Source organism: Alternaria ethzedia (assembly GCF_023757985.1).
Source record: "Alternaria ethzedia strain BMP 0044 chromosome Unknown scaffold_11, whole genome shotgun sequence".
NCBI lineage: Eukaryota > Fungi > Ascomycota > Dothideomycetes > Pleosporales > Pleosporaceae > Alternaria > Alternaria ethzedia.
In genome coordinates, this window is record NW_026056204.1 from 603632 (window position 1) to 628321 (window position 24690).

Below are 24690 nucleotides of genomic sequence, written 5' to 3' on the forward strand. Positions count from 1 at the left end.
TACATCAGGTTATGACACATTAAAGCAAGGCCGCTTGACATCATAGTCGTTACTACATTGCTGCAGAAGGAGGCCAAAGAATAAATATACACTCGCTTTAAAGTATACATGGGACGAAAATGTACAGCATCGCATGTGTATTGAGCTTCGGTAGTTGTTACACCGAAACAAAGCTACCACCACCCAACCCCAGACTCCAAGAAATGCAGCATAACTAGCCTAGTCTAAACGGAAAGCCCTACCCGTATGCAGGTTCCCTTGAACCGAGCTCCAAACGCCCAAACGCCATGTCAGATCCAAGGGATCCACTCGATCGAACCACTTGATCGGGAGAAGCCGGAACGCAGCCACACCTCCTACAAGCTACAGGGAAGACACTGACCAGGCCTGTAGCCTACACTAGGGCAAAAACAAGCAAACGAGAAGATCTAGCGTCGATGTAGGCTCCGGGGATGTTTTGGTTTTCCCCTTGGATAGAATGATCTACCCCATGGAGCCAAAGTCAAGCTTCCGAGCTACCTTGTCGGCGCGACCATTGGTAGGCATCTCTCCGCCTCTCCGCTTGAGATCCTCTCCCATGGCTTTTGCCCCACCACCTTCTTTGGGCAAGTTTTCTTTCTTCGTGGGCCGGGGTGCGTTGGTCCACCACTTATCCTCTAGCGCTTTGCGAGCCGTGTACCTCTTCGCCGGGTCCAGTGTCAATAAACCCTTGATAAAGTCGCAGCCGTCGTCTCCCAGGGCAGGAAACTGTTGTTTCCACCACACGCGAGGACGTGTCTGTCTGAAGGCTGTGGAACCCTGTGGACCGGTTTGCTTCTCAGGCGCAACGTAGTATGGGAGAGAAGACACGCCTGGCCAGGTTTCCTCGGTCGGCGTTCCGAACTTCTCGCAGATGGTGGCGACTTGTTGGATGTCGGTGTCAGAGTAGAGGAACCAGTTGCGGATACACAGTTCTGCCATTAGGACTCCGATACTCCACATGTCAGCTGTGCCGCCGTAGTGCGAGCAGCCGTACAGCAACTCCAACGGACGGTACATGCGTGTAATGACCATGGTAGTCATTTTCGTTCCTGGATCTGCGAAACTCCGCGCAAGACCGAAATCGGCAAGCTTGACTGTTCCGTCGGCGGCAATCAGGGCGTTACTACCCTTGATATCGCGATGCAGGACGAAGTTCTCGTGGCAGAACCAGATTCCCTGACACAGCATGTTCATCCAAGACTTGATATCCGCCTTTGTGTATGTGATTTCCTTGTTCTTCCAGAGCGCCTCCAGGTCTCCCAGGGGCAGATGTTCGAGTACGAAGGACAGGTTTTGGTCTTTGCTGGAGAAGACGTCGTGTAGCTTTATTACGTTGGGGTGGTCGATTTCGAAGAGAAACTGCATTTCGCGGAGGGCGTCTGGGGCGATTCCGTTGGGGTACTCGGCGTTGAGTTTGATCTTTTTGATGGCGACGAGCTTCTTGGGGTTGTTGACGTAGTGGGCTTGGAAGACTACCGCATAGGTACCTTCTCCTAGTTTCTGGCCCATGACGAATTGGCTGCGCACCCGGTCGTTCATCTGCTCGGCGAGATCCATGCCTCTGTCTTCTGCTGGGGCTGTGGACGGTACAGCTGGTGACTTTGTGGGCTTGGTTGTGTGGCTTGGAAGCGCGAGAGTTCTAGCCCTGGCCCCATCTTGAAAGGCTGCGCCGGGTGGGTTCGGCCGTGGGCTTAGGACAGCTGGTGATGCCATAGTGAAGTCGTGGGTGTAGCGGCGTGATTGGGGTGTTGCGACGAGGCTGGTCAACGAAGGATGGCGAATGCTGGCGTTAGTGGATACTCCACAGCTCTCGTGAGGTAAGCGACCCAAAGCCCATACCGCAGTCCTCCTCTTTTAGACGGTGAAGGTGGTGGGCGCGTGGTTCGCGACTGCCGTTCGCGTTCCAGGGACCGCGGCGGCGACGATGCACGTCCCCGAACATTTTGGCTTGGCCGCGCTTTTCTGCGGGGAGCTTGCCCTCACCACCGACGCCCAGCAGTCGCATTCCACACATCATGGCTACTTCGGCGCGAGGACCGCCAGGCACTGTCGCCGTCTCCAAAGAGGGAATCCCGAACCGCACGTGAGTTTACCCTGACCCCAATGCACGGAATATATGCTGATATCAAACAGATTATACGTGCGCAACCTCCCCGACAAGCTACAAAAAGAAGACCTTAAGCGGAACCTGTACATGCTGTTCGCGACATATGGTGTCATACTCGATGTTGTCGCGCTCAAGACCATGAAGATGCGAGGCCAGGCGCACGTTGTCTTCCGCGACGTCGATTCCTCAACACAGGCCATGCGCGCTCTACAGGGCTTCACTTTCTTTGGCAAGGACATGGTACGTGATTCCCGAATTACGAACGAAGAAAACATGCTTACACTAGGCAGCAAATCGCATACGCAAAGACAAAGTCCGACACAGTAGCCAAACTAGATGGCACCTACAAGATGCCCGAGCCGGAGCGCGAAGACGAGCCCGAACAAGCGTCTGCACAGCCCGCAGGCTTCGGCACCGCACCCGAGAAAGCAGTTCCGGTCAATGCACAAGACGCCGCCAAGGGTCAGAAGAGAGGGCGCGACGAAGAAGAGGAGGATGAGAACTCGGACGCGGAGATGGAGATGGATGTGAGCGACGACTCGGACTAGACGGTTAAGACTGCGTATGGAAGGATATGATACCCACGAGCAATGAACAGAATCAAAAGGGCACTTTAGAAGACGCGTCTGTGTGTGTTATTGGAAAGCGTGTATGGGGAGACACCAAAGCTGTTCTCGGAGTGGTGCTGACTTGATACAGACCCGATATTAGCTTCTCTCCAACGATCGACTAGTGTACGTCATTATCGTCGTGCGCTCAACCACATCGCTATATTTATGGTATAGCTAGATGATCTTCGCAGAATTCATAAATAACTAGAGTTAAATGATAGGGCACCTAGGACCTCTTCGCTGAAGGTCTTACCACGCATCGAAAGACTATAGAAGAGCTAGACGGTGTTCAATAGCCGATCACCTAGCGTACCAGCCTTTGAATCCCCCTTGACAACCTTCTCGCCCCCTCGTGCCTCAACTCTTGTACGAATACACTTAAGCATGTTTGCTCATGCAAGCCTCGAGCAGACCCAGCAGCTCGGACTTCCGCTTTCCCCCTATCCAGCTGCCGTGAATAGAATTGCTAACGATTATCCTCCATTCCTCCATACTCAAGTTGAAAGCCTCTTGCACCGCGCAATAATTGTTCAGAATGTATCCACCAAAGTAAGCTGGGTCGTCACTGTTGATACTGAACTTGACTCCTGCTTCGAGGAATGTCCTGATAGGTACTTGGCCGACGTTTTCCACAGCTTGGAGGCAGACATTGCTCAGCGGACAAACGGTCAGGAGTATCTCCTCCTTTACTACCCGACGGAGCAGTTCAACATCTTCGGTAAGACGGATGCCGTGATCGATGCGCTCAGCGTGTAGTGCGTCGAGTGCACCGCTGATGTACGTCGGATCTCCTTCTTCACCCGCGTGCGCTGTTCTTCTTAACCCCCTCTTCTCACCCTCGCGATACATGTCGACAAAGAGCTCTGGGCGGAACCCAACCTCGGACGAGTCCAACCCAAGACCAGCAATAGCGCGCTCCTGACCGTCTCCGCTCTCGAGATCAAAGTGCCCACCCTTGACAGCCGCTGCCATAGTCTCCGCAGCTGAACTGACAGGCATGTGCCTCAGGAAACACATGATGAGACAACTCGTTATCCCCAGCTCTTCCTCCGCCCGTTTCCTTGCCGCATTGAAACCACGTACCACGACGTCAAAATCGATGCCTCGGTCCGTGTGACTCTGTGGATCGAAGAATACTTCTGCATGGCAAACGCCGTCTCGAGCTGCTGTTGTGAAATACTCCCAAGCTAGCATCTCAAAGTCCTCCTCATGCACTACGACTGCGATGCCGCGGTAGTAGTACGCCAGGAAATCGTCTAGGTTCGTGAAATGCGAGTACCGTTCTGTAAGTGTTGCGGGCGACGTGTAAGCGACATCTTCAGATGGAGATGGCAGGGTGATGTTGTTCTTGGAGGCCAGAGTGAAGAGAAGGCTTGGGCTGAGGCAGCCTTCGAGGTGGAGGTGATGTTCGCATTTTGGGAGGTCTGCGAGGAAGTCGTGGGTGGCTGATTTGCACATTGTGATGTGTCTGTATAGGGAACTCTGAAAACGAATTTGTGGTATAAAATGTTCAAACAAATTCGGTTTCTGGCTTTTTTTGAAAGATTCTGTTTTGTAAGACTAGTTCTATCGGAGGCGGACGGGGATTGTCGGTGTTCGCCGGTTCTTGCTGGGATGATGGAGAACATCCAGCTAGAGGGTGGATCCTAGATTGGACTTGTAAGGCAGCTGCGCTCTATGCAAACACAGTTTGGTGGAGCCTGGAAACGTCACTTAAATTTTATATCGCATAGATATTTTTGTCCATCGCCTCCAAATGCTAGTCTAGGTTGTCACATCTTATCGAAGTTCGCGTTTTTGCCCAATCGCTCGTGGCTCGTACATGGTTTCCACAAACTCTTCTAGCAGACCCTCACTCTCCGCATCTTGTCGAGTAGAAGAACCCGTCCCACTTCTAGCATTGCTTATCGGCAATGTAGAGTCGCCTATCGTCCTTTCTCCATCACCGAATGTTTTCTTGAAAACGCTGTCATAGCTGATCCACATGCCCGCAAAGACCATGGCACTGAGCTTCGCTAGCCACCAAGGCGACCTTCCCTTTTTATCTTGCAGCTTCCTCCCCATTGCAAAGATGAACGCGATAAACGGCATCCAGATACCCATAAAGATAGCCTTTCCCATTGCCTGTTTCTTGGTTGTGATGGTGTATGTGCGTATCTTGTGTAGGTATTCCTGATACTCGTTTGGAAGATTACATTCGGCGGCGCCATCGGTTATGAGCTTGAGGTATCGTGCCGAGGGCTGCGCGTAGCTTGGGTCGGGGCGCTTCACGCGGTCGGTGGTTTGTACTCTGTTCTCGCTGTCGACAATGGGGGCGAAGAGCGTGTGCGCTTTGAAGGGCTTCGAATCGGGCGTGGTGGGGACTGTGTCGGAGGGCGGTAGCACGTAGCAGTCAACCAAGATATCGTCGTAGGCGCTGCCTCCACCTTCCGTCGCAATGATGTGCGCATAGTCGGACAGCGTCACCTCGTATACAACGCCCACCAGGCCCTTGTGCCATCGGTCTTTGTGGTAGTCTTGCGCGTCCGGTACGCGCAGTGCTGTGTTGGCGAAGCAGGGCTCTTTGTAGGGGAAGCCTGGGAGATCGAAGGTCAACCTCAGCGAGGGAACAAGTACGTTGACCTGTGAAAGCGGACGGATACCGCGCACGCCTCGGAAGGTTTCATTGCAGAGGTTCGAGCCATAGGCCAGGTACAGCACCGTTTTCGCCTTCTCTTGGGGTGTTGCAGACTGTTGCGACACGAGCTTGTCCGTGTCCAGCGGCGCGTCGGTAAGGGAGGCGTCTAGACGCGCATGGGATGGTGGTGGTATGGCTTCAAAGACGGTCATGGTAGGATCTGCTGTGTGGATGATCCATAGGTAACAGCCGTAACCGTGTCTTCATATACTGCGCGTAGTTTCGGGCCGTGCCGATTTCGCTGGATGTTTCGTCCGGACCCTGTCTACATCATCGATTCTTGGATTTCTCATCTAACGCCGAGGGCCCGAGCACGACCCGGGAGCCTACAGTAAGCTGCCAACCCTCACACCGCACGAACAAAAGCAACCCAGCTGACTACAACGGACTAATCATCTCTATCCTGTCGAAACATATGGGGCTTTGCTTCATTCAGTCATGTCGTATCCCTCGTACGCCGTACTAGCGCTGATACCTGCTGTCGTGTGGCTGCTGTATCTCCAAGTAAGCCAATGGCGCTTCAAGCGATTCGCGCACATTCCCAGTAAGCTGTCATCGAGTTTTCTCTTTGGACACCTCGGCCATATCGCGGCGGAATACAAGAACATAAGTAGTACCGTTCATCCAGGTAGGATCCACAGCCCTCTGCATGGTCACCACTAATAGCAGCCAGACTATGTTTTCGAAAACATATGGAAGGCTCAAGGCAGCCCAGAATACATGTTCTTCGACACGAGGCCTGTACAGCTTCCACTTCTCCTCATTGCGTCCCATGCGATGGCGGAGCAGGTCTCCAGAGCCAGCAAGACGCAGCAGTACAGCGTTACCAAATCTCCAACTGTTCAAGGGGGCATGGGGGACCTGATTGGGAAGTATTCCCTGATCAGCGAGAATGGCGAATCCTGGAGAGGGCTTCGCAAGACCTTCAATCCAGGCTTCGCGCCGCAGCATTTGCTTTCGTTGCTTCCTGTTATGGTTGACAAAACGCAAACGTTCATGAAGAAGCTCGACGCGTTAGCAACTTCCGGTGCCGCGGCCGAGATGGATGGCTATTGCACCGATGTCACGTTTGATATCATTGGTGGTTTAGTTACTAATATCGATTGCAAGGCCCAGGGCGACAGCGAACACGTCCATCCCATCGTCCGAAACTTCCGCACGCTGAAGAATGTATATGCTGGGGACAACGGTCTTATGGCATCCTGGTTGAACCCAGTAATGCGCGCCAAGAAATACATCTACAGCCGACGACTGGACTCGGCTGTAAAGGCGTGTGTTGTAGAGAAGTTTGCAGACATCAAATCAGCGCATCATACAAAGGAGAAGAAAGACCGATCGGTACTCGCGCTAGCGCTGGAAGGCACTGATGAACTGACCCCCTATGTCCTGCAAAGTACTGCGGATCAAGTCAAATCGTTTCTTTTTGCAGGTCACGATACCACGTCCATTCTCCTACAGAGATTGTTCTACGCCCTCTCTATACACCCGGATTGCCTCGCGAAGATCCGCGCGGAGCACGATGCCGTTTTCGGTGACGCAGAACCACACGATGTATTCTTCAAGCGGCCAGATGAGACCATGAAAGCGCTCAAATACACCTCTGCATGCATCAAAGAGGCTTTGCGACTGTGGCCTCCAGCAGCCTCTGCCCGAATGTCTCACAACAACTTCAAAGTACGCACTTCGGACGGAGAGGACGTGCTTGTTGACAATTGCGTCATATACATCTGCCATCATCTCATCCAACGAGACCCCAAAGTTTACGGAGAGACAGCAAATGAGTTCGTCCCAGAGCGCTGGGTCGGCGACTCTGATACAAGCAGCGCTTCTACTGAAGTCGACGGATCAAGTGCTGGCGAGAGCAAGATTCCCATCAGTGCGTGGAGACCTTTTGAGCGAGGACCCCGCAATTGCATTGGCCAGGAACTCGCGAACATGGAAGCCCGAGTCATTCTCGCATGTGTGATGAGACGATATGACTTTGTCAAGGTCGGACTTGGAGAAGTTGAGACAGACGAAGCCGGTCAGCCTATTAGGGACCAGATGGGCAAGTACAAAACAAAGTCCGAGTTAATCAACGTAAGCTGTCTTACCGTCCCTCGCAGTGAGTACGAGACTAACTTATGAACAGACCATGTCCATCACCTCGCGGCCCATTGATAAGACCGTCATGCGTATCAAGTTCCGTCAATCTGGGAATTGATAAACCATGATTCATGAAGTCGTTTCCTTGCAGCTTTGTTTCTGGAACATATGAGATGTATTGAATTCAACGGCCTCCTGAGAGTGCACGATTCAATCTATCTATACTGTAAATTTCGTCTTGTTCTCCTCCGCGCAATCTTCTGCGATTTTTCGTACCTCCTCTGCGCCTAGTTCTTCAAATATATCGAATCCCCATCGCGACTGGACGTTGAATCGCTTGTGTCTCTCCAACCCGCTCAGCTCATCGAATGCACCTTTCGGTAGCTCTTTGACTTGCATGTTGCTCTTAATTCTGCTGGGTGTAACACTCTTGGGCAGCACCACAGTGCCGCGCTGAATGCCCCAACTCGCAAGTAGCTGGCCGCCATCCATGCCCAGTCTTTGCCCCACTACGCCCACAAGCTCGTCGTCGACTGTGCGTGGCTCTCCCGTCTGGTTGTTCCCGAGGGGTGAATAAGCTTCGATGAGAATACCTTTGCTCTTGCAGAAGTCGAACAAGGCAGGTTGTTGGAGATATGGGTGTGCTTCGATCTGGTTTACCGCCGGCACAACATCGGTCTTAGAAAGAAGATCATTGAGGCGATTGACGGTGAAGTTGGATACGCCAATAGCGCGTACCTTGCCGGTGTCGAGCAGCTTCTCCATGGCCTTGTAAGTTGTCGCAGGGTCGATGTCAGCAAGGTCAAAGACGCCACTGTCGCGCAGTGGGAACCACTTCCCTGTAGCACCGTTGAAGGCACTGTATTCATGTTAGTACACTGTGCGTGCGGCGAGACAAGGGTTGAACATACACAGGCCAATGCATCAGGAACAAATCGAGATACTCAACACCAAGGTCCTGTAACGACTTATCGAGTGCTGCCTCTACATCTTCGGGCGCATGCTTGGTATTCCAGAGCTTGCCAGTGAGGAAGATGTCGGAGCGAGGGATACCGCTCCTCCTGATGCCATCACCCACTTCAGCTTCGTTGCGGTAGATGGCAGCGCAATCGATGTGACGGTAGCCTGCTTTGAGCGCTGTCTCGACGGCGCGCTCAACCTCGCCAGGCTTCGCTTGCCATGTGCCGAAGCCCACGGCCGGTATTTGCGCGCCTGTGTTGAGGGTGAAGTGTGTGGGGAGAGGCATGGTTGCTGTATAGCGACGCGATACGGTAATGCCTAGGTGGGATCAGATGGGCGGGCTTCAGGGGTATGCAGTATAATGCAGAGATAGTGTGCGATGTCTTGACAGGACGCACTGCCATCTGGTCGATATATACATCCATAGTGAATCTTCCATGACTGCCTAGGTACCGAAGGCGCGAGGCTGTCGGAACACTGTCGGAACCGGAGACGGAGAAGGCATCATCAATTGACCACACCAGGGCAAGGACAGGACCCAGCAGGATGCGCGGCACTACATCCTGTGATGACCTCCAATTCGTGCAGTGGCTGGACTAAGGCATCCGAGTTCCGTCAAGTGCCTCGGGATTGAAATGGGGAGGTTGGCGAGCGGAGCTAATTCATCCGCACGGATTCTCGGAAACGTGCCCGCCTCTTTCTCCCTCCGCCATGTCAAACACACCCAGCAACACGGCGGTACCACAGAAGCGGAGCCTTGATGTCGCGCCGGGCACCAACAATACCAGGCAACGATTGGTGAAAGTCACGAGAGCATGCGATGTGTGCAAGACGAGGAAGTCAAAGTGCTCCGGCGACCAGCCGTGTGCGAGCTGTATCCGCCGGGGTCTAACATGCCAGTACGAAGCCGTCTACCTGAGAGGCAAGGTAGTCTCCCCGCGCCCTTCTGGTCCCGCCGTTGCTAGCCCTCAGCGCACCACGTCTGCTCCAGGCTATCCTCATGCTATACTCAGTGTCGCACCGAGCATGGCTGTAGGCGGCAACCGTCGCGTTGGGGAAGAGACGGAGCCTCCTTCGCGAGCTTCCCCTGGGCTTGAGATCGCAGCTGGGCAATACTCCGACTCAACGTCTGGTCTCTCATTCTTAAGTCGCGCATGGCGGCGCATCTCCAACAAAGAAAGCAGTCAGGTCGTGATAGGCTCCAATGAAGACCGCCAGCTACTCATGAGTGCTGGTGACAAGCCCTTCCTGGAAAGTGGCCAACTGCAGATGCCATCCCTGGATCGTAGTCGCCAGCTTCTTCATCTATATTTTGATGTGTGCATTGCGACATATCGGCTGCTACACAGACCTACCGTTGAATGTTGGTTGGAGACTGTGTCTGAGAACGCAAAACTCAACCAAGCCCTCTTTCATAGTATGTACCGCCTGATTAAAGATAATTGAGTTTTACTGATGATGGCTCTCCTCGTAGATGTCGGTCGTGCCAAGACTGCAGTGGTCTTGTCTGTACTAGCTATTGCTTCGTTCCACGAAGAAAAGGCGAGCGGTGAAAGCGGTACTTCGCCAGCAAGTCAAGCCGACGCGCAGTCGCAGAGCGATATGCTCTTCACTGAAGCGTTACGACTAACACAAGCTGAGACTGGTATCCCAAAGCTCGAGTCAGCTCAGTGCAGGCTTATACAGGTCCTGTACCTTCTCATGTCATGTCGCTTCAACCAAGCGTGGTATACGTTTGGCCATGCCCTACAGATTATCTCAGCGTTGGGTTTGCATCGCAGAGACGATCGCAAACGTCAAGCGAATGCCACTAAACGCGACTACATAGGTGAACAGTGTAGAAAGCGCACATACTGGGTGGCATATACACTGGACAAATATCTTGGTGTCATATTCGGGCGGCCCAGACACTACCACGACGAAGACATCGACCAAGGTTTTCCCGACGCTGTCAATGACGAAGACATGACCAGCACCGGCCCAAATACTAAGAACACAGACGACTGTCACATAGAATCGCTCGTGTATCATGCACGGCTGGCACAAATTGCCGAAAAGATATCCCGAGAGGTTTATTCGATCAAACCTGTACGTTTGCACACCACGCCCTTCAGCTCCACCCATCGACTAATCCGTTCTCAGGTGCCGGATCAGGTCCGACTTGCAGCCTCTCATCGCCTTGGGGCAGAGTTACGCCAGTGGAAAGCATCGCTACCACCCTTCCTTGGCGCCGTCAACCCTAGCAGTCTTATTCCTACGTTCCGACGGCAGGCAACCGCACTCAAATTGTCCTACTGTCATGCTGTAATACTAGCCCACCGCCCATTTCTCCTCAAGAATGCCAGGCGTAGCAATGTAGAGATGACTGCTCTTGCCCAAGACAGTCTCACAGAGTGCATTGCAGCGGCAAGATCAGTGTTGGAAGCAGTTGATCGTATGGCACGAGAGGGTCGATTGTTCCATGCGTTTTGGTGGACTCACTACGTCTGTTTCTGTGCTTTGGTTGTGGTCTATGTGTGGGCCATTCAACAGAGTACACACAACTCAGCGTCAGCTGAGGATCCTCGCGGTATCCTAGATCAAGCCGAGAGCTGTTTGCAGCATCTCGCCCAGGCAACAGCATCGAACTCGCCCTCGCGACGATACAGCATCATCCTGCAGGAACTCCGCACAGAAGCAAAGAGAAAAACAGCCATACCCCATCGGGAGCCAGTACTAGCATCATCAGCTGCGGTCAATGGCGGAATCCCACCGCCTTTGGATGGAGATGCGATACAGGAACCGGATTTGCAAAACTGGCAGCCACTTTTTGGTAGCCCGATGGACATGACCACGCCAGGGTTGCAGAACTTTCTCGATGACTGGCAGACGACTGACTGGCTTGACCTCGATGCCTCTGCTTTCGGTCCTTTTCCCGAAGTGGACGATATCTCAGCCTGGGTGAACAACGCATCGTAATGGCTTTTGTGTTCCTAGAGTTCACGGACGCGAGACGGAAAATTCACGTTAACGTATACAATACACCCAAGGTTATCACATTGGTCAAACAGAAGATATGTATACCTTCAGGGTACACTTTAATATTGAATTGACCCCAGAGTACCCGTGGTCATTGAGCTCGCGATAAAGCTCCTTCCCGACACAGAAGTCGACTGTAAGACTTCCGCCGATATGAAACATTAGCAACTAAGGCCCCAACGCCTGCTTTACAGAGTGTACCGGAATAACGGCGACTTGTCGCCCATGTTCAAGAGCTCCTCATCCGTGTACTTCGCCCGAATCTCGTCTTCGCTAAGCCTCGCCTTCTTCGTATTGCCCCACTTGTACGACAACTCCAGGAGAAATGCGACAATGAAGCCGGTCGCGCCGAACGCGAGCGACAGTCCGAAGCCAGTGTAGTACTTGGGCTTCTCGCTCTCCAGGTACATGTAACTGCCGATGACACCACCGATGTTACCGACGCAGATGTTGAAGGCAACGCCGATAGCACGGCGGGACGATGGAGCAAGGTTGTTGGCTGCCCAACTGCTTCCGGCCGGCTGAATGGGGTAGATGCCCATGCATGTCAGGATGATGGCAAAGAATGCCGGGCCGATATTGCCACCCAGATCGCCATCGAATGAGATGACTACGGCGTACCCGATGAAGATGAAAGAGAGAGGAATGGCAACGAACGGCAAACGCCAGTAAAACCTGTCCGAGAGCTTCGCAAAGAAGATGGAGCTCAAAGCACCAGCCACGTACGGTGGTACCGTCATCAGCTGGGCGTTAGTGTTGTTGAAACCCATACTCTTTGTGATGGTAGGCAAGGTGAACTTGGTCCCTACATACTGTTAGCCAGTGTCTGGTCGGGTTGCGAGTTACACATACCATATGAGCATGCCGATATGCAAAGCAGGATGTATGCTTGCATGTACAGGCGCCAGTTGCATAGCACGGCCTTCAAGTCGCTCCACTTGAAGCCCTCCTTTTGCTCCTCTCCGAATCTTCCGCCGTCTTTGATGAATCGTTGGAGTTCGAGGAAGCGGATCTCGTCGGGTTTCAACCACCGTCCGCTCAACGCAGGAGAATCGATCAGGAGGAAGAAGCACGAGACACCGAGGGCGACGGTTACAATCCCCTCCAAGATGAATATCCATCTCCAGCCTTCGTAGCCACCAACGCCATCCATCTTGGCGATGGCCGCAGCAAGCAGACCACTGAACGCCCCAGACAATGCTGATGCACAATAGAAGTAAGAGATCCTCGTCGCAAGGTCCTTTGGCATGTACCAGTAAGAGCAGAGATAGATCGCGCCTGGGAAGAATCCAGCTCTGTATCTCGTCAGCGCAGAAACAATGTGCTATGCCGCAAACTTACTCGAACACTCCGAGAAGAATACGGGTAATCAGTAAACCGACGAAGCCTTTGACCACGCCCATCATGGTCATGATGATACCCCAGCAGACGATGAGTATGCCGAGGTAGTAGGATGGACGCTTGAACTTCTTCAAGAGAATATTGGATGGAACTTCAAGAAGAATGTACGGCACGAAGAACACTGATAACACGATGTTCCATTGCACACCGTCAAGACCCAGGTCTGTGACCATGCCCTCAATCTTCGCATTGCCGATGTTCGCTCGATCGATGTGGGAGATGAGGTAAAGGACTGCAAGCATCGGCACCAAGCGAATGTCGACCTACGAATCATCAGCGGGTCACTCGACGCACAGAATCGGCGGTTTCTTACCTTGTGGATTACTCTTTTCCTTTTTTCTTCCGTGTAGTTGATGTAAAAGTCCGCATCTTCAGGTGCCAGACCTAGAACTTGGAAGTTGTCGATTTTGACGATCTGATGCGGCTTGGGCGAATCGATGGAGTCTGCCTTTTCATCGATGTATTGGATTTCGTGTTTGTCCATTGATGGAGACATTGCGATGAATGGAAAAGAGGAATGAAGTATACCAGGTCGACGCGAAACCCGGGATGCGATGATCATCAGCAATGTCGGATGCCAGACGCTTTATACACATGACAATGGTCGCGGCACACCATGTTGATGGCGGTTGGATTGCGGAGAAACATGTGGCACCCCGGTTTTTCGGTTTCCTGGAGAAAGCTAGTTGCGGGGAAAGTAGTTCTTGCACCAAGCCCGATCACGACAATCATCTAATCAGCTCCCTCGCGGATGGTTTTCCGAAGCTAACGAGAATCCGGTCAAATCAAAAGCGTTTCCGCCCCTCGGATGTATGCAGGTATGCAAGTCTCCACCTCACCCCAACGTTGTGGTCGAAACCGGGGAACGCAGCTGCACAGGAAGAACCGACAGATAATAATTCGACGATTAGCATCGGTTTTGACCTCTCAAAGCACAGCCTCTCTTTCATATCACTTCGAGCAAGCCTTTGTTACAAGCCACAATCACTATGGCACCAGCGCAGATAGCTATCCCTGCGCCACTACGGCCGTCAACACCACCATCCACATTCAGACATGCGCGAGACGGCCTCCTTCAACCGGACGAATCCTCAATAAAAACAGTCGATGCGCTCGTCCGGCATCGCGCGCGTCGTGATCCTCATGTCACCATCGTATCGTACCCGAGCTCTGGGGTTGACTTCGTGGATTATACCATGCAGCAGCTGGACGTCTTTGCGTACAGAGTAGCTCGACACTATCAGACCTTCATCCCTACAAGATCGAGTTCTGCGGAGACGCCAACCACAGTAGCCGTTCTTGGACCAAGTAATATGGACTACATCGTCTCGATGCTCGCGCTTACCAAACTCGGCCATACGGTACTTTTCCTTTCAACGCGTATATCTCAAGCAGCTATCGACTCTCTCATCACCACCACCGGAGCCACCTATCTGCTGGCAGATTCACGATATGCGCGATCTGCAATCGATGCTCAGAAAGCCATATCAGGGTTGCAGATCGGCGAAATTGCTAGGCCTAACACTTACAACTTTCCTGTTGAAGTCCATGCAGACACCCGCCTTGACTACCAGCTCGACCATACAATCGAAGCCTCGAACAACATCTACATTATACACTCCAGTGGTATGTTCTGTCTAACAGTCTGTTGGTGTTTGAGCTAATATGAGGACAGGCTCTACCGGACTGCCGAAGCCAATATACCAGCCACAGAGAAGTGCAATCGCCAATTATGCCATCAGTATGGATATGAAAGCATTCATTACCCTTCCGCTGTATCACAATCACGGCATTTGCAACTTCTTCCGCGCGATATACAGCGGCAAATCCATCCATATCTACAACGCCGACCTGCCCCTGACCCAATCTTATTTGGCTACGATATTGAGGCAGCATAGATTTGAGATCTTCTATGGTGTGCCTTATGCGCTCAAGCTTCTCTCTGAGACATATGAGGGGATCGAGCTATTGAAGCAACTCAAGATCGTCATGTACGGTGGGAGTGCCTGCCCAGACGCGCTGGGCGACCTATTGGTGAACAGCGGGGTCAATCTTGTCGGCCACTATGGGGCGTAAGTTTCATGTGATCACTTACAGCAAAGCCAAGCTTACGATGAGCAGCACTGAAGTAGGCCAACTCATGACATCCTTCCGACCTGCCGACGACAAGGTATGGAACTACGTTCGCGAGTCGCCGAAACTATCGCCGTATCTTCGATGGGTATCGTGCGGACCCAATCTCTACGAATGCACGGTTCTGCCGGGTTGGCCAGCGAAAGTCGCCTCGAACCTACCAGATGGCAGTTACGCCACGAAAGACCTGTTCGAACCGCACCCTACGATCGAGAAGGCATGGAAATACATTGCGCGTCTCGATGATACAATCGTATTGGTGAATGGCGAGAAGTTCAATCCAGTCATGATGGAAGGAACGATCCGGTCCCATCGAGCTGTAACTGAGACGGTTGTCTTTGGTTCAGGTCGACCATACCTTGGCGTTCTTGTTGTCCCAGCAATCGAGGGTATGCCGAAATCGAAAGTCTTGGATGAGATCTGGCCTGTTATTGAAGCGGCGAATCGGACGGCCGAAGCGTACGCCAGGATATCCAGGGACATGGTTCAGATCCTACCGTATGGCTGTCAATTTCCGCGTACCGACAAAGGCAGTGTGATAAGACAACAGTTTTACAAGCAATATGCCAATGAGATCGACAACGCATACGATGCTGCTGCATCGGCTCAAGGAGATCTCAAAACATTGACCGTTCCGGAACTTGAGGATTTCTTATGTACTGTCCTGGCCAAACAGTTGACGCAGGCAGGGGAAATTGGACGTACCACAGATTTCTTCTCGCTAGGTCTGGACTCGCTGCAATCGATCCAAATCCGGACGGAGATTCTCAAGAACGTTGACATCGGTGACAAGAAGCTCGGCCAGAATGTGGTATTTGACCATCCTTCTATTGCATCTCTCGCCGCACATCTCGACAGTCTTCGCACCGGGCAAGAAGAACAAGTTGTGTCGGTCACTGCGCAAATGCAAGACCTTATTGCTCAATACAGCAACTTCGAGCCCATTGCTAGACGTCAAGCTGCGCTTACTGGCGCGACTGGTTCGCTTGGTGCTCATGTTCTTGTACAACTACTCCACCGCTCGGATATCGACATAGTTTACTGTCTTGTACGAGCGAAAGACTACAAGACAGCAGCTCGCCGGGTTCGAGAGTCTCTCATACAGCGAAAGTTGTACCACACCCTTTCGCTCTCCGGACGCAGGAAAATACAAGCCATACCTTCTGACTTGTCCGAGCCCCATCTCGGCTTAGACGATACGACTTATGCGCGTGTTGCTTCAGGTCTTACCAGTGTTATTCACTGCGCATGGAGCGTCAACTTTAACAAGAACCTGATGTCATTTGAGAAGGACTGCATTGCTGGTGTGCGTCACCTGATCGATCTCTGCCTGGCTTCGTCATCGATCAAGCCTGCATCCTTCGACTTTTGTTCTTCGGTCAGTACCGTCGCACGATGCCCCGATATACGCACGCCTGAGCAATTAGCCGAGCTTGACTGGGCCCAGGGTATGGGATATGCCCAGAGCAAATGTGTTGCCGAACACTTGTGCTTGGCTGCAGCGAAGGAGACCGGTGTCAAAGCGCGAGTCTTGCGCGTCGGTCAGATCGTCGCGGACACTGTTCATGGCGTGTGGAACTCAACTGAAGCGATACCTCTCATGATGCAGTCCGCTCTTACTGTCGGTGCGCTACCTCGACTGCAAGAATTCCCAAGCTGGACACCAGTCGACGTTATCGCGAAAGCCGTGACGGAGATCTCGCTCAGCGACGCTGGATCCGTGGTGGCAAATGTCACCAACGCAAAGACTTTCTCTTGGAGCGACGATCTACTTCCTGCCCTTCGAGATGCAGGTCTCCAGTTTGATGAAGTTGAGCCCAAGGAGTGGGTGCGCAGGCTTCGCGAGTCCAATCAGGATGCGGAAGCGAACCCACCCATCAAGCTTGCTGACTTCTTCGCATCCAAGTACGACAAGGACATTTTCGGTCCTTCGCGTACGTATGATACCACTGTCGCCAGAGCTTTCTCGCCCTCTCTTGAGACAGCGCCTGTATTGGATGCAGCCTTTGTGAAGACATTTGTCAGACAATTCCAGAGTGCTGCCTGGCAGATACGTACTACTTCAGTCGCGAAGCCGATGAGACGCGTTGTCGTTGTAGTTGCCGGGCCTTGTGGTAGCGGGAAAAGCACTGTCGCACGACGCCTCGGCACTCACTTCAAAGCCCCTTGTATCGAGGGCGACGAGCTACACACTGAAGAAGCCATTGTATCGATGGCTGCCGGTACTCCCCTCAATGACGTCGCTCGCGCCCCTTGGCTCGCGCGCGTTAGACAGCGAGCGCTCGATACCGTGACCAAGGAAGGCCACGAGCGCGTATTAGTCTCTTGTTCGGCTTTGAAGAAGTCATACCGGGATGAGTTCCGGGTTTTGGTGGATGAAAAGCTACGGGTTGTGTTTGTGGACTTGCAAGTCGAGCCGGAAGAGCTTGTGCGTCGGATGAAGGGAAGAGGTGGTCACTACATGAAAGAGAATATGGTGGAGAGCCAAATGGCCATCTGGGAGACGGCTGATGTATCAGAGACGGATGTGATACCTGTAGATGCTGGACAGTGCGTTGAAGAAGTTGTAGAGGAGATCTCCGGGTTATTGGAGGCGCTCGATGTCATGTGAAACGCACGCCTCGGGGGCTGTATTATCTTCTAGTCCATACGCGCAAATATTAGAAATCGAGTGGTCCAAATCCTCAGTTGTTCGCATATTGCGATGCTGTAGACTTCACCGCACGTGAGCTAATGCAAGCGAGCGAGCGGTTTCAACGACGAATACATAGTCATTCAGAAATGGAGGAAGTATAACGTGCCGCCTGTGATAATTTCTTTCGTTTATAGACGCAAGCCAAGGCAATGAAAACCCCCCAAGAGCAGACCCGTGCGAGCTCTACCACTGCGGCGCCCTCTACCCCTAAAAGCGACAGTTCGCAGCCGCTCATCCACAGAACGCACAACCCCAAGATGGAAAAGTATAACGAAAATATGACCGGGCGCGGCAAAAGTGAGGGGGAGTCCCTACGAAACAGTCGAGACCGTCCTAACTTTGTCCAAGATCCACGGCGTACGGAACCTCAATGTCCTACGGTACCGGATGACCGCCCCCCACATCCCCATTCAGATTCATTCTTTGGTAGTCCTCAAATCACATCAGGTCCAGCGTATTCTGGGTATGGCCAAGCTCCTGAGCCTGGTGCCTACGGTGCAACGCCTTTCCCTACAACACAGCCATATACGCAAGATTCCACAGCTTTCTTCCTCCCTCAGCCAAGTTCAGCAGATCAATTCGAGGATCGTTTCAGGTCTCGAAAGCCGAATCGACCGGAGAACATGTCGAAGTCGCCAGGTCTGGTGCCGACTACCGTCGAATTACCTCAAGAATCAAGTATGCGGTAAATTACAATTTGAGAACATTTGCTCGGAAGACATAATGACGACGCAGTAGTCCAATGTCAGGTATATCGACAGAAGAGACGCCAGACCCTCGAGGCGAGTTCCCTAGTACACCTGCGTCTAATCAGTTTACCACGTTGGAGGAAGAATACGCGACCCTATATCATCAGCGTCATAACATTGGTATGCGAATGGAGGAGATAAAGAGAAGCTTTACTGCGGAGGAGTACACTGCTTTGATGGCAAAGCTGGATCCGCAGAAACTTCCGACGCTCAAGCCGTGGTCTGGTACTACTGATGGTTGAGCGACCGGTATGAAATTCAGTCTGAAGAAGCTACAAGGTCGTTTCCACAGCAGCTTTTGATGGACTTGGTCCCCCAAAGAATCCACAGTCTATGTCGTACTCAATCCGTATCGATGTGAACGACAATGCTGCTCTCGATATCTAAGGAGCGCCCGTCTCTGCGCGCGTGTTTTTGAGATATCTCACTAGCTGTTGAATACAGATAAAATTGATCGTAGCACTCTGGATGAGACTGCTGAAGCTCTTTTATCGCTGCTTCGAATGTTATTTCGATGGCGTATCCTGATTACGACGAGGATGCAAGCCGTCCCTGAGACCCCTAATCGCTACAAGCGAGATGGTCCAAGCTCAATCCCGCGGCGGCGTGGTGGGTGGAGCTCCGAGCATCAACACGCCGAAGCCAGCCAATTCCCTGCCGACAACCGCTGTCCCCTTCCACGTCGCTGCCATGCTCTCTGGAATTCTCATCTTCAACCAGAAGGGTGAGAACCTCATCTTTCGCGCCTTCCGCAACGACTGCCGCCCGCGACTTGCCGATGTCTTCCGCATTCAGGTCATCTCCAACGCCCAAGTACGCTCGCCCATCCTCACCCTTGGCTCCACCACCTTTAGCCATGTCAAACACGAGAACATATACCTGGTCGCAGTGACCAAGAGCAACGCCAATGCTGCGCTCGTATTTGAGTTTCTGTACCGCTTGGTGGGATTGGGAAAGGCTTACTTCGGTAAGTTCGACGAGGAGGCCGTAAAGAACAACTTCGTACTGGTCTATGAGCTACTGGACGAGATTCTGGATTTTGGATACCCACAGAACACAGAGACAGACACGTTGAAGATGTACATTACAACCGAAGGTGTCAAGTCGGAGAGGGCAATGGTAGGTCACATCGAGCGCGACCCGAGCAACAACAGCTGACAATATCACAGGAGGACTCCTCGAAGATCACAATGCAGGCAACTGGCGCCCTTTCCTGGCGGCGGGCCGATATCAAGTACCGCAAGAACGAAGCCTTCGTCGATGTCATCGAGGACGTCAACCTGCTCATGTCCGCGACGGGAACAGTACTGCGAGCCGACGTGAACGGACAGATCATAATGCGCGCATACCTCTCGGGCACACCCGAGTGCAAGTTTGGTCTCAACGACCGACTAACGCTGGGCGAAGATCATCTACAACAACCGTCTGGAAACAAGGCAGGCGCGAAAGCTACAAGGGCGGCAGCGGGAAGTGTGACGTTGGAAGACTGTCAATTCCACCAATGCGTGAAGCTGGGCAAGTTCGATGCGGACAGGATAATATCCTTTGTTCCGCCCGACGGCGAGTTCGAGCTGATGCGCTACCGAGCAACGGAGAACGTAAACTTGCCTTTTAAGGTGCACGCCATTGTCAACGAGGTTGGCAAGACCAAGGTCGAATACAGCATTGCTATTCGCGCCAACTATGGCTCCAAGCTTTTCGCGACAAATGTTGTCGTGCGGATACCAACACCCCTCAACACGGCGCGCATCACCGAGCGGACATCACAAGGCAAAGCCAAGTACGAGCCGGAGCACAACAACATCGTCTGGAAGATACCGAGATTCACAGGGCAAAGCGAGTTTGTGCTGAGTGCCGAGGCCAGCCTGACCAGCATGACCAACCAGAAGGCGTGGTCCCGACCACCGCTCAATCTGAGCTTCTCGTTGTTGATGTTCACGAGTTCGGGGCTACTTGTGCGATACCTGAAGGTGTTTGAGAAGAGCAACTACAGCAGTGTAAAGTGGGTGCGCTACATGACGAGAGCGGGTAATTATGAAATAAGGTATGTTTCTCCTGCTCCACCACTCGATCACATCCATCTCACGTATATTTACCAGGTTTTGAGCATTATTATTCTGTACATTAGCCTGGATTCACACAGGTATTATTGCATTGCAGGCGTCATTGAGCCACTAAAGATATCCTTGAGCACAATGAAAGTACAACATCAGCTTTTTGAGTATTGTTCCATCCGTGACCAGAAGCTCAGGCTGGCCGTTCGGATTCTGTTCTTCTTTCTGTCTTCTAGTATAGTTAAACGGATCAGCCACAGTTTTCTGGGCTCATACGATCTATCTCTGTCGTCCCGGTTGCTGGGAAATGGTGTCAAGCCCGTTATGGTGGTATCCACCCCTCGAAACCCCAACGGCACACGCGTGAACAGCGATCAGCAGCCTGCACGTCGAATATTGCCCTCGAAATGGCGTAGCTTTTGACTGTATCTTCACCTTGATTTGCGAGAAGTGGATATGCGCGATAAATATGAGTTGGTATTGATTGATTTCCTTTGCACCAGGCTCAAGAGGAGGACGTGGTCATGCAGCTTACAAGGGTGGTTGTTGTATCACCACACTAGTTAGCTCAACCCCTCATGCTGTGCCGCAGCCACAATCTGGACAGCGACTGGTTAACAGCCAGCAAATAGGAAGCGTTGTTGTTGCAGAATCAATTACGGGACGTCACTGCTTCTGCTACAGATCTCTCTTACTTCTCTTATCGTCCCTGACTTGCGAACAACAGCTGCTCCATCATGGAGGGCGTTGCTGCGTTCTCTCTGATATGCAACGTTATACAGATTGTCGAGCTTTCTCGAAAAATCATCACGACAGCAAAAGAGATCCAGTCTTCTCGCAGCGGTGCGATAGATGATCACGAAGAGTTGCAAGTCGCGGCTACATACCTACAGCGTACTGTTGATGATCTGCGGCACAAATCGACAGACGACGTTCTGCAACAGCTGGCAAGTCGCAGCCAGGCAGCCATCAGCAGACACATGGCTCTTTTAGAGTCGCTCCGTGGAAAAGGGCAGATTGGCTCATTGCAAGCCACGTTCATGGCTATGAAAGCACGATGGAAACAGCGCCAACTAGAGGAGTCGCAAGCACATGTTGATCGCCTTTCCAAGCACCTCACGACTCACATTATCTTGACTTGCATTCCAAGTTTGAAACGAGACATGGGTCATCTCGGTGCAGACATTGAGAATCATCATCAGAGGATGGACGAAGATATCGGAGTATTGAAGAAGCAACTAGCAAGAGTAGGCACGACGTTGGGTGAGACATCAAGGACTGGAGATACGACACAAGATTCAGTGCGCCAATTGCATCAATGGATCACCGAGAAAGAAGAGATACAAATCCAGAGACAGTGTTTGCATGCGCTTTACTTTCCACAGCTGCGTAGCCGGGAGGAAGAAGTCAAACCCGCGCACAAAAAGACTTTTGGGTGGATCTTTGATGATCCTAGCGATGACGCGGAAGCGATTCAGAAGTCGAAGTTAAAGCGATGGCTCCAGTCGGATGATTCTACCAAGAACCTGTTTTGGATCTCAGGTAAACCAGGAGCCGGCAAAAGCACGCTGATGAAGTTCATCGCTCATCACCCATCCTTGAAAGCAGAATGTCGGCGCTGGGCAGGTTCCAAGTCCCTCATCATCGTCGACTATTACTTCTGGAGACATGGGTCTCCTATGCAAAGATCTCTTAGAGGCCTCTTGCAGTCGCTGCTTTATCAGGTCTTGGGACAACAGCCACAACTCGTTAGTGAAGTCTTTCCTGACACCGAATGGATGACCGGCGGCCCTCAATTCCAGTTTCCATACGATAGCCTCCTCCGTGCTCTCAACCGTCTCATTACCATCGCACCTAGACACGATCTCCGAGTTCTCTTCCTGGTCGACGGTCTTGACGAGTTCGACGATAGGCCAAGTATAGATAGTGCTGGTTTACCTAATGTGAGAAGCCTGATGAGTCTTCTTCGTATTATTCACTCCAGCGCATCTGCAAAGATGTGCGTGGCCAGCCGTCCGCTTAACGAGTTCGATTCTGAGTTTGGACGAGAGTCAGATCGGTGCTTTCAGATCCATGAATTGACCAGAGAGGATATTGCGACTTTCGTGGACAGCACACTGAAGAAGAACGTAACATTCTCATCACTGGCGAACCACGATGCTGCTTATGAAAATCTCGTTGTCGAGATAATCCGCGCAGCTGAAGGGGTCTTTCTATGGGTCTCCCTGGCGTGCGACTCGTTGCTGGACGGACTCACGAACGAGGATCGAATACTGGATTTACGCCGGAGGCTTCAACGCCTTCCGCGTGAACTTGGGGACATGTATATGTACATACTATCCACCATTGAGCCAGAGTACCGCAGGAATAGTGCTCGGTCGCTGATCAGCGCTAACGTCGACTCATTCTTTCTCTGGCATATCTATCTCGACGAGGAGGAGCGTACAATAATTCAGAATCATCCGGATGTGAGTACCGAAGCGGGTGCCCAAGAGCTTTTGGTTGTTACGAGAAGAATGCGTAAGAGATTCACCGCCAGAACCAAGTGCTTACTTGGAGTCAGCCATAACTTCCCGAAGGGCTTTCTTCATCTGTACGTTCCGTGCGTGAGGGAAATATTACACCTGTGCTTAGATCGAGTAGAGCCTACTCACCGAACTGTTGCAGAGTTCCTTCGTCAACCAAAGGTGCTCGAGACATTGACCAACGAGGCTCTTCCGTTTAGTTCTGAGACACATCTCGAGGCTCTTCTCTCCGAACTTGCGTTCATCACACCACTTCTATCAACACTGTCTACATTATCAAAAATTCAAGATTTCAGATGGGATAGTGATCAGCCCTGGGTAATTGCAAAATCGTATGACTACCTGGCAACGCGTTGGTCAACCATATGGAACTACATGGAGAGACTGGCCGTAGCAAACTTGGGCTCGTTTCTGGACAGAATCAACGCATACTACCAAGAAAGCTCTTCACATCAAGTCTCGGCAAAGTCTAAAATCATCCTGTTTGCTCCAAGTTGCCCACATGTAACATATCTCTCATCCGCTTCGTGGAATTGGACCATCTTCGATCTGGCTGTTGCAAACCATGCACCTCGATCCGTAAGCTATATGCTTGATCGAAATCCGAGCTTAGCTTTGGATAACCCGCAGCAACTCCCGCCACTCTTGATGATTCTTGACGGCCCTTGCGACAATCCGAACGCTCAGGCAGTAGCTGATGTTCTACTTGAAGCAGGCGCAAATCCGAACTTGTTTTGTTTCGGTACGACACCCTGGAAATCATATCTAAGTCGGTTCATTGGAATAACAAGACCTCGTGACGCTACAGGAATAGTCAAACTTACGATGGCCTTGATCGACCATGGTGCCGACATCGGCGGAACATTGGAATGGAAGGGCTTCTCGTACCTGTACTTCGATAAGTTCAGGCTGGATAGGGATAAAAAAGAGAACGATATGTTTACGAAAGAAGTCTTGGATCTATCTATCAGGCTGTCCATAGTCGCGATGGTCGGTTACATCATCGATGAGTATGGCACATCTGAAGACAAAGAGGCGTGGTTGTCGCGATGTGAGCTTCCTGTTCTTGTTGAAGACGAGAATGCTCTAGGCATAATCAGACAAGTCTATAAAGACAAGTCAGAGTTGAACTGGCGAGGGCAGGGTGTTTAGTCATGCGTATGGTGGACACGGTGCATTCGGGTTCAGAGCCTTTTACAGAGCTTAGTGCAGTATCGCGTCTGTGTCTTGTTACTCAGAACCACGTGCTTCAAGTCATCACTATGAGCCCCAAGCTCCCGTCATAGCTTCTGCACATCCGTACATTGCTGTTTCATTTGGCGGCTGAGTTGACTCTACGAAATCGCCCACCTCCCGTTCTCATGTTCATACTCGCACAGCGTCTGGTCCCATGCTCTTCCTCCCGCTGCTACTTGATAAGTCACTACACCATGAATCATACGGGGGTACGTGTCAATTGTCGAGTCAGTCTACATGTTAAGACTCTGCGATTACGGTGAGTCTTGTAGTACTATAAAGCATCCACAGTGAGCTATTCGATCAAGTTGAAGTATCTCACCTACTACGTCTTCCAAACTCTTGAGTAAACGAACATCCCTTTAACCGTGTATATTCGATCCCGACAATTTGTAAGCAGCATACAGAGACCTAAGAT

General features: G+C 51.8%; 10 protein-coding genes across 10 annotated transcripts; 5 read left to right on the top strand and 5 right to left on the bottom strand.

Annotated features, from left to right (window-relative positions):
• Window positions 1–483: 483 nt before the first annotated feature.
• J4E87_005451 (uncharacterized protein) lies at window positions 484–1734 on the bottom strand (the record flags this gene model as incomplete). Its single annotated transcript, XM_049377064.1, has 1 exon — window positions 484–1734. The coding sequence occupies one exon, from the start codon at window positions 1732–1734 to the stop codon at window positions 484–486; it is 1251 nt and encodes a 416-aa protein (XP_049233289.1).
• A 302-nt stretch (window positions 1735–2036) lies between these two features.
• J4E87_005452 (uncharacterized protein) lies at window positions 2037–2676 on the top strand (the record flags this gene model as incomplete). Its single annotated transcript, XM_049377065.1, has 3 exons — window positions 2037–2104; window positions 2155–2368; window positions 2419–2676. The coding sequence occupies 3 exons, from the start codon at window positions 2037–2039 to the stop codon at window positions 2674–2676; spliced, it is 540 nt and encodes a 179-aa protein (XP_049233290.1).
• Window positions 2677–3117: 441 nt separating this feature from the next.
• Window positions 3118–4197, bottom strand: J4E87_005453 (uncharacterized protein; the record flags this gene model as incomplete). The annotated part of the gene is made up of 1 exon (XM_049377066.1): window positions 3118–4197. The coding sequence occupies one exon, from the start codon at window positions 4195–4197 to the stop codon at window positions 3118–3120; it is 1080 nt and encodes a 359-aa protein (XP_049233291.1).
• A 321-nt stretch (window positions 4198–4518) lies between these two features.
• J4E87_005454 (uncharacterized protein) lies at window positions 4519–5568 on the bottom strand (the record flags this gene model as incomplete). The annotated part of the gene is made up of 1 exon (XM_049377067.1): window positions 4519–5568. One exon carries the CDS (start codon window positions 5566–5568, stop codon window positions 4519–4521), a length of 1050 nt encoding a protein of 349 aa, XP_049233292.1.
• A 286-nt stretch (window positions 5569–5854) lies between these two features.
• J4E87_005455 (uncharacterized protein) lies at window positions 5855–7619 on the top strand (the record flags this gene model as incomplete). Its single annotated transcript, XM_049377068.1, has 3 exons — window positions 5855–6044; window positions 6090–7495; window positions 7548–7619. 3 exons carry the CDS (start codon window positions 5855–5857, stop codon window positions 7617–7619), a joined length of 1668 nt encoding a protein of 555 aa, XP_049233293.1.
• A 101-nt stretch (window positions 7620–7720) lies between these two features.
• Window positions 7721–8747, bottom strand: J4E87_005456 (uncharacterized protein; the record flags this gene model as incomplete). Its single annotated transcript, XM_049377069.1, has 2 exons — window positions 7721–8360; window positions 8413–8747. 2 exons carry the CDS (start codon window positions 8745–8747, stop codon window positions 7721–7723), a joined length of 975 nt encoding a protein of 324 aa, XP_049233294.1.
• Window positions 8748–9919: 1172 nt separating this feature from the next.
• Window positions 9920–11419, top strand: J4E87_005457 (uncharacterized protein; the record flags this gene model as incomplete). The annotated part of the gene is made up of 1 exon (XM_049377070.1): window positions 9920–11419. The coding sequence occupies one exon, from the start codon at window positions 9920–9922 to the stop codon at window positions 11417–11419; it is 1500 nt and encodes a 499-aa protein (XP_049233295.1).
• Window positions 11420–11667: 248 nt separating this feature from the next.
• Window positions 11668–13364, bottom strand: J4E87_005458 (uncharacterized protein; the record flags this gene model as incomplete). The annotated part of the gene is made up of 4 exons (XM_049377071.1): window positions 11668–12284; window positions 12332–12774; window positions 12821–13143; window positions 13194–13364. The coding sequence occupies 4 exons, from the start codon at window positions 13362–13364 to the stop codon at window positions 11668–11670; spliced, it is 1554 nt and encodes a 517-aa protein (XP_049233296.1).
• An 829-nt stretch (window positions 13365–14193) lies between these two features.
• J4E87_005459 (putative NRPS-like protein biosynthetic cluster) lies at window positions 14194–17624 on the top strand (the record flags this gene model as incomplete). Its single annotated transcript, XM_049377072.1, has 3 exons — window positions 14194–14506; window positions 14556–14952; window positions 14978–17624. The coding sequence occupies 3 exons, from the start codon at window positions 14194–14196 to the stop codon at window positions 17622–17624; spliced, it is 3357 nt and encodes a 1118-aa protein (XP_049233297.1).
• A 1347-nt stretch (window positions 17625–18971) lies between these two features.
• Window positions 18972–24188, top strand: J4E87_005460 (uncharacterized protein; the record flags this gene model as incomplete). Its single annotated transcript, XM_049377073.1, has 4 exons — window positions 18972–18976; window positions 19033–19576; window positions 19627–20501; window positions 21239–24188. The coding sequence occupies 4 exons, from the start codon at window positions 18972–18974 to the stop codon at window positions 24186–24188; spliced, it is 4374 nt and encodes a 1457-aa protein (XP_049233298.1).
• Window positions 24189–24690: the final 502 nt, after the last annotated feature.